Source organism: Microtus oregoni, unplaced genomic scaffold (assembly GCF_018167655.1).
Source record: "Microtus oregoni isolate MIOR12 unplaced genomic scaffold, Mior012 000003F_ref0000135, whole genome shotgun sequence".
NCBI lineage: Eukaryota > Metazoa > Chordata > Mammalia > Rodentia > Cricetidae > Microtus > Microtus oregoni.
The window spans coordinates 27424745-27433650 of NW_024543062.1; the positions used below are offsets into that span (position 1 = coordinate 27424745).

Consider the following 8906-nt stretch of genomic DNA (forward strand, 5'->3'; position numbering starts at 1 on the left):
CCAGATCTGCAGTTGTGTTGGCTGAAGGTGAAATGGACAGTATTTGCATAAAACCTACACACAACCTCCTTTGTTAAATCAGCTCTGAGCATACAGTGACAAAAACACCTGCAACATGGATGGACTATGGTCTGGGCATGTTCAGTACAGAGACCCCCTTCTTTCTGACTGTTGTGTCTTCATGCATATGTGGATGTGTGGACATGCACCTGGAAGTCACACTCTGACATCAGGTGTCTCCACCTTAGTTTCTGGAGACAGGGTCTCTCACTGAACCTGGCCAGTGAGCTGCAGGGATTCCCTGTCTCTGCCCCCCTCCCCATGCTGGGGTGGTAGGTGTGTACCACCTGGCTGTTTATATGAGAACTGTGATTGAAGACAGGTCCCCTGCTTACGGGGCAGGCACTTCACTCCTGGAGCCACCCCAGCCCTTCCTCGAATGTCCCATGTGCAGTTGGTTAAATCTACGGATGCAGAAGTGGGGTTTGAGAAGAACAGCTGTCTGTACTCAACTCCTATTTGAAAGACACGTGGAACCAAGGCAGAGAGCTAAATAACACCCAGTGTCATGCAGCTGGGACAGGGTGGGGCTGTGGTTCTGACCCCTGAAGTCTGAGTTCTTACTTATGCCACACAGCTCTTTCCAGTCTACTGAGAGTCCAACTAAAGAGGGTTCTATCTCAACCCCACTGGGCAGAGGAGAAAACTGAGGCTCAGAGAGGCCAAGTCACCTGCTCAAGATCATACAATTGGGCTGGAATTTGAACCCAGGTCTGACTCAGAACTTCATACATGCATTCAAGCATGGTGCATCATGGTTTCCCTACTGTCTGATCCTGGCTCTGGGCATGCCCAGCCCTTCCCTGGAGCTGCACGGGAACTCACCCAGCTTGTGCTGGAAGCACAGTTTGGCCAGCAGAATGAGGATAAAAGGCAGTCCCTTCTGCAGCCAGCAGATCACAGCCTTCAGCTCGGACAGTGCGGGTGCTGGAGTCCCCGGCTGCTCGTCGACCCCTTCTTCCGAGTGCCCACGGTGGTCCCCACCCACATGCTGCAGCAGGGAGCCCCCACGGTGGGCGGCGTGGTGGAAGTGGTGGTGGGGCTGGCGGTGGTGGTAGCTGCTTCCTTCTGTGCTGCGGCCACCGGCCTCATCCCTGGTGGCTGGCATCGGGATGAACACGTCCCCGCCCCCTGCTGTGGAGCCCAGCACCAGACCTGCTGGGAAGGGGTTGGCAGGCAGACCACCTGCCAGGCCTGAGAAGAGTGCCGGTGGGGATGCTGTCTCTGCCTTCAGGCTCTCAAATACGCCACCCTCATCCACGCTGGCCTCGGGGCTGAGGGCCTGGCTGCGGCTTCTGCAGGATGGGATGGCAGAAAAAGCCCACATCAGACCTGGCCCACAAACTCACACTCCAGGTGCAGACTTAACTCCACTATGGTGTCTAGAGGGAAAGGGAGCCTGCACAATGAGAACTGGATGAGGTCATCAAATATAACCCCCAGTGTTAAATCCTGGGATCTTCATGTTCAGAGTGCGTAAACCAGAAAGAACCGGATGGCCAGCTGCATCACTAACATCCAGAACTGTCAGTGAAGCACATTTCTTTATAATCTCTCCTAGCAGGGAGTGGTCCGTTTTTGCAACAGCAATGAGGCTGAAAACTACCACCCTCATGGGATGGTGGGCATGAAGTGCCAACAATGTGACTGACCCAACTGTGTCTCCCCTCAAAATGCTGGGTGTAGCCTGAGCCCTTGAACCCCAGAATGTAACATTATTTAGGGGCAGGACCCCAATCCAGTATGGCAGATGTCTGTGAGGAGGGGTCAGGAAGAAGACTTCAGAAAGCAAGTCTCTGGGTGAGTCACCAGAGGCACTGGCTCCACTCGGCTGGTGATCCCAGCATTTGGGAGGCTAAGACAGTAGACCCCTTAACTTAGGGAGACCCTACCTTGAGGAAGTGGGAAGAAGGCTAGGGACTGTTGCTCAGTGGTAAGGCTTGGGGTCCACTCTATTTCTGAGCCATGAACTCCTACCCCAGCCCATGTTAGGTATACACAATATCCCCATTTCACAGATAAACCAACAGAGGCACATTCAGACACAGGTACTGGGCAGAGGTGAATGGCTGAGGAGGGATAAGAACTAAGAACTTGGTGCCAGGTGGACCAACTCTAGAACCTACACTTATGCGTTTATTTTTGAGACAGGCTCTCATCTATCTTAAGCTGGCCTCAGACTTGCTATGTAGCTGAGGCTGGCTGTGAACTCCCAGTTCTCCTGCCTCCACCTCCCAGATCCTGGGGTTACGGATGTGCAGCACCACGTCAGGTTTTATGTAGTGCTGGGATTGATGGGGCTTCCTGAGTGAGGCGAGAACTGTGCCCACTGACCCACAACCCAAGCACCCCACTCTCCACAAAAGCTGCCGGATAAGCATCCTACACTCTAATCTCACACTGGACATCTCACCTCTCAAGGGCCTCCTGCTTGAGGCTGACATGGTCACTACGCTGTCCCCTAGCCCTGCCTCACCCCATCTAGGTGACCTCACTATACCTCCATCATTGTCTGCTGACACACCCCCTCCTTGATGGGAAGGCGGGGGCCACCTCTCACTGACCCCAGGACTGCCTGCAGAGGACTGATCTCAGTGGTCAGTTTATCGTCCACCTTTTCCTAGAAACACCCTCCATCCTGGTTGTGTGGTGTCCTCACTGTGGGGAGCCCAGGACAACTGCAGGTGGCCTAGACCCATCAAAGACCAAATGTGTCAAGATCTTTGGAGTAGGCCCTGTACCTCGACTTCTCAAATCCGCTGGAGATTGCAGCATGCAGTGACAGGGACAAACTTGAGTGCTTAGTCCCATTTGTACCTTTGCTGGAAAGCACACTGCATCATGTACAGAGTATGCTTCACCAATGTACTTTGAAGGAATGAGTCAGAGAGTCAGAGCTAGTTCCAGAACAGTCAAGGTTACATAAAGAAATCCTGCGTCTCCAGAAGGACAAAAAAATGTTTAAAGCTTTGCTTGAGCCTGGTTTTACAAAACTCATTTGATCCCAGAATTGTTTTTAACCCTGGAAAACCTATTAATGTTTACAGGATACTGAGGCACACAGCAAGGGACAGGCTGGTCTGGAGAAGTCTCAGAGCTGTTTCCTTCACAAACTGGACTTCATGGTACATCAGCCTAAACCTGGCACAGCTTGAAGATGGCTACCTCATCACTCTCCCCACCGGGCCCCCTCCCTGGTGGCTCCAAGGTCTGGGAACTGTGTGGTCCTCCTCCCTTGGGCTCTGGATAAAAATACTGATGACAGAAACAGCAACAACAACAGGCACCATGGCTATGTGTCTCGAAGGAACTGAGCTCTCTCTGCATTTCAAGAGCTTGGCTCAGAAAGCACACATTCTGTCAGGTGCCCAGGCCTGTGTGGATGACCCTATCATCCCAGGGGATGCTGGAAAGCCTCCCCCAATCCCTGAGCTCACCTGAGCTCCTGAGGCCCCAGGGAACTTCAGCACAACTCTGGAACGCTCAACCCACCAAGGGCTTTTTTTTAGTTGGCCTCCCTCCCCTCAGCCCTTCTCCTGTATCCAGCTGGGACTGTAGCCAAAATGGGAAAGAATATTCCTTGGGGGGTTGGAGCTGCACCTCCAACTTAACCACTTAAGGGCAACGGCTCAGAGAGCCCAGGGGAATGGATCCACTTGGATCGAAGAAGGTAAAATATGACATCTAAAAGGGGCCAGTAAAATGGGTTCAGAGGTGAAGGTGTTTACTGACAATGCTGCCAACCTGAGTCTGATACCTGGGGCTCAAATGGTGCAAAGAGAACGGACTCCCACAAGCTGACCTACCCGCCTGCCATGACACAGGCACCTGCCCAAATAAATGCGGAATGTAATTAAAAGTTAAAGCGCAAATTTTGATTGGAACAAATGGACCAAAGGTCAAATCTTAGTCCTGCCATTTCCTGGTTGTGTGACTTTAGCTAATGGACTTGCCCTCTCTGAACTCCAGTCTCTCGTCTTCAGGCTGCTCTAACTGAGGCAAAGCATATGCCCTCAATGCATCATGGACAGTATTTTTTCTGCCATGATTTCTGTCCCCAAAGATGTCTGGGTTTACTTGAAAGAAAAGTTGTCCTCAGCTCAGGAGATCTGATCAGGCATGCTAACTAACTGTAAGAAAGATGCTGCCTCTGTGCCTCCTCATGTTCAGGAAGAAGACACATTCCTTCATCCTCAGCAATGCTGGCATTTACCACCTTTCTACAGCTGGAGAAACTTAGACCTGGAGGTGTGTAGGGTTAAGCCAGCCCCTTAGGGGCGGATTTGCCTAGGGCGAATGTTGACTGATAAAATCGGGCACGTGGGAGCCTGCTCGTCCCCTTTTTTCCTGCTTCCTGTGCTGCGCGGGAACCTCGGTTCTGTGAGCTTGTTTCTTCATTAAAGCTGTATATATTTCTTTACAATCTGTCTGCATTTATTTAAGCCGCTACAGAGGTGTTGCTTCCTGCCAACGGCAGTACAGCTGTTGTATCTGTCCACTATGTGTGCCGATGAAAATGCCCGAGACTGGATAAAGGCGTTGCTGTTCCTTCCTAAAATCAGGACCGCTGGACCCAATCCGCATAAGATTGGGCCTCACAGAGGGAAAAGCAGAAACCACTCCCCTGCTTCCTGTGTCCCCGCAGCTATGCGTGGTTCCAGGGGAGCTGGTTGTATATATATGTGGGTGCTGGAAGGTCCCCTGAAGGGAAAACTCCAGCGTTGCAGCCCTGCTGGGATGGGCTTTTTGGTGATGCAACTTCCTTTGAATCACTCAAGGTCCCCAGAAAGTGACCCCAATAAACTCAATGGTTCACACACAGCCTTCTAGGAAAGAGGAGGCAGCTCTCAGCAGGCACTGGGCTGCCAGATCCCTGATCTTGGATTTCCCAGCCGAAAGATAGATGCCTGTGCGGCAAGACGCAGGATGGACCCCGTGCAGTGTGCAGTGTGCAGTAGCAGCTGGCAGAGGCCAGGCGTCCCTGAAGGAAAACCCGGCAGGAACGAGATCACTCATCTGAGCCTCGTGGATCCTTGTGGATCTGTCCTACAGGGTTTGGGAACGGTCCTAAGACAACAGCAGCTGCTCCGTCAGTCCCTGCTGCAAGGCTGCTGCACTCTAAGCAGAAAGTCCCCTGAGAGTCATGGGGTGTGCTATTGGGGGTGCTGTGGGCCTTTACGAGGTGGAGCCTAGTTGTAGTCTTCAGGTCCTTGAGGGTGCACACCGCATGGGGAGGAGCACAGTCTGAGCAGAGCATAGCTCTCCACTGTATTTATTTCTGCAGGCAGCATCTCCCGCTGAACCCAGAGCAAGCTGACCCCCACCAGTCTAGTCAGATGAGGTGCCTGGAGATTTACTGTCTCTGCCTCCCAGGTACAGGGATTCCAGGTGACTGCTAAGCCAGCCTGTCTTTTTTTTTTTAATGTTTAGTTTTTTTAAATATTTATTTATCATATATACATTATTCTGTCTACATGTATGTCTGCACGCCAGAAGAGGGCACCAGACCCCATTACAGATGGTTGTGAGCCACCATGTGGTTGCTGGGAATTGAACTCAGGACCTTTGGAAGAGCAGGCAATGCTCTTAACCTCTGAGCCATCTCTCCAGCCCAGCCAGCCTGTCTTTACATGGGCTCTAGGAACGTAAACTCTGGTCCACCACTTGCTGGACAAGCACTTTCTCCTCCAAGGAGTCCACCTGCTCCTCTCTGCCATGTTTGAGAAGTCCCACCCACACATGCAGCCAGCCACCACAGCCACCCATGACCTGAGGTGATGAGGGCATAGGTGGCCACTGAGGCAGCCTTGCCATTTGCTCTCTCATCCTCCAAGACTGTGAGCTACAAAAACCCTTTCTCTTTATGAAGTCACACGCCTCAAGTGTGCTCTTAGAGGAACACAAAGCTGCCAAATACGCCGCAATTTTCCGTTGGGTCTGTTTTATATGGCCAACAACTGATATCGAGAAGCAGGTATTTTTCAATTCATTTCACCATCCAGAGTGTAGGGTCCCCATATGTTGGGGAGTTGGAGGAAAAGGATTCTTACCTTTCAGGTGGAATATTGTCAGTGTTGCTACTGTGGCGCCTCTGCATTTTCCTTAGCACCTGAAAGTCAACACGTGTGTGTGAGTCACATCCCCGGACACAACCCTTGCCTGTTGCCATGGTAACTATAAACAAGCATCCCTCCTATGTTACATGGCTAGGGCTCTCTGACAACTTCCAAACCAGACTTCTATCATTTCTACCATGCAACCTGAGTATCCCACAGGAGAGAGTTGTTACCCCACCTCACAGGGAGGTCCTGAGAGCCACAGGTGGAGATGGCTCTTATGTCAAAGAAGAAAATAGCTCATGCGACTGCGGACAGGTGCTAGATGGGGTGCAGTGAGAAGCAGACAGCGCCCGCCCTTTAACTTGCTGTGTGACCTCAGACAGATCAGAAACCTCTCTGTGGCCTTCCGCTCCCCATCTGTCCCATGGGAGGGAGTGGCACGGTCAGACTGAAAGCCTCCTTCCCTCTCACACATTAGGCAAATGAAGGCACAACTTCCAGTGGAGACACAGCACCTGGTGCACCGCAAGGAGCCACATGGACTTCAGACCTCCATGTTGACGAAATGGGCCGTGGATGTTCAGGGCTCCTGCTGCAATGTGGCTACCGCATCCCAAAGACAGCAGGCCTTTTTTCCTTTCTCTTCAGAGGGAAGCGCAGGGCAGGGGCTCCTCCAACACATCAGACCTTGGGTGGCACAAAGCACTTGGGTGAACAGGTCATGGGACAACTTCTGCCATGCAATAAACTGAAGGATGAACCTGGTAACTATAACGGATGATCCCATTTGCCCAGTAGTTCTGTAGCTACCCCCCTCTGAGGCACTTACGGCGGGTTATGGCTTCAATAGATTTGGCTTATTAGCAAACTATAACTCCTGGGGGTTGAGGCCATAGCGCTGTTGATAAAGTGCTTGCACAGAGGCAGGAGGACCTCTGTACATAGCCGGGCATGGTGCTGTGCCATGTAATCCCAGCACTGGAGAGGCTGAAACCAGAGGATTCCTGGGACGCCCTGGCCCAGTCTTTCTAGATGATGAGCCCTAGGTCTCAGTGAGAAATCCTATCTCAAAAATAAAATAGCTGATTCCCAAGGAATGATACCGAGGGTGACCTCTGACTGGCATACACGCGTATGCACATCCACACCCATGTGCAATCCCGCATGTGAGCATCCAAACACCCCCGCATATGTATGCATGCACACACACACTCACGTGCACGCGTGCGTGCCCCCCCCCCCCCACACACCGGCAGGAAGAAAATGAAAGAAAATCATGAATCCTGATTGGGGAATACAGAAAACAATTTTCGAACTTCCACTGGCTTCCTAGTAAAACCACATTTGCCAGAAGCCTCCAGGTTGTGCCCAAAACATCATCAGTGCTTACAACCTCAGCTCTGTGAGTCGTGCCTAGACACTCTCACGTTAGCCTTTCCCAGGCTCCAGGTCTTCACACTTGCTATTCCTCCCCCGGGATGCTTTTCCAGCTGAGAGTTACACAGCTGACTTCTCTGATACAAATGGCACCTCCTTCGGGAGGCCTTCTCTTCTCCCCCGGTTCCTGTGGGGTCTGGCTGCTGTCTTCATAGCCCTTACCATTTACATGGATGTTCATTTATATGAGCCATGAGGAGACCAGTGTCTGGTTTGCCCTCTACCTCAGCATTGCAGAGATGGAGGGTGATCAAGTACTTGTACAAATACATTGGGTTTCCCAGACACAGTTTTCTTAGATCCCTGCACCTTGTCACACCTCCCACACCAATAAAAGATCAAGAAAAAAGGGGACAGAGCCTGGAGAGTGTGTACACCGCTTTTGGGGAGTCCAGTTCCAGTACCCACATGGGCAGCTCACAACTACCTGTAACTACAGCTGCAGGTGATTCAGCCCCCTCTACTGGCCGTGGAAGGCACTTGCACTCACATGCACAAACCCACACTCACATAATTAAAAAAATAAAAACATCTTTAAAGAAAAAAAAAAAGCCGATATGCTCCACGAACAGGTTCAGCTTCCTGGAGTATTTCCCCCTTACAGACTGTCTGTTAGGCCAGGCCAACACAACTGGCCGTTGCAGGACTTCTTACTTCTGCACAGCCTTCCAAGACCACCAACCTAGCACGCCACCAGCTAAGTCGCTTATCGCTTTTGCAAGGTTAAATTAGGTGGGAAAAGACTCTTTGGCACCATCTTCATATACAGGCAAGCGCTCTATCAACGAGCTACACCCTCGACCCCGCCATCTTTATAAAGAAAGGGAATGTCATCATGTAACAAGTCCCCAGAACTTGCAATCTGGTTTAATACTCCCCCTGGCCCAACTACTCATCCTCGGGGAAAATAAAACACAGCATCGACACGTTTCCATCTACAAGCTTGACCCAACGTCCTAAATTCAATGCCCACGACTCTGCTGCAGGCGGGCTACAACAACGAGTCCTGGTGCATATCTTGCAAGCAGGATGCAATAGAATGAATGAATGAACCGGCTCGGTTCTACACACCCTAACCCTCCTTATGAGGCCACACACATCCTACAGGACGCTTGGGCTCAAGCGGCGTCCCCAGGCCGGTCCAGGGCCGCACCGCGCGCACAGGGGAAGCCTCTCTGGCCAGGCTTGCAGGGCGGCAGGGGAGCGAAGGGCGAGCTTCGCCTTCGTTTACCTTCCAGACACTTCAGCAATCACGGCCTCCTCTAATCCAGCTGAGCCAATCACTGGCGTGGCCCGGGCGGCACGTGACTTCCGGCCGGCTCATCTAGGTGCGCAATGTCGGCGCTAGGA

At 51.9% G+C, this 8906-nt stretch overlaps 1 protein-coding gene across 3 annotated transcripts in view; it reads right to left on the bottom strand.

The window, feature by feature from the left end:
- Rnft2 (ring finger protein, transmembrane 2) overlaps positions 1–8873 on the bottom strand; it is a 55778-nt gene extending 46905 nt beyond the window's left edge. For 2 of the 3 annotated variants that reach the window (XR_005974058.1, XM_041649090.1), the window contains exons 1-4: positions 8788–8873; positions 6635–6806; positions 6111–6169; positions 886–1355 (exon numbers count right to left, since the gene is read on the bottom strand). Coding sequence is in view for 2 of the 3 variants with exons in the window: in XM_041649090.1 (XP_041505024.1) it covers positions 886–1355; positions 6111–6169; positions 6635–6658 (553 nt within the window). In the remaining variant the exon portion in view is untranslated. The other variant, XM_041649091.1, reaches the window with a different exon arrangement.
- Between the last annotated feature and the right edge of the window lie 33 nt (positions 8874–8906).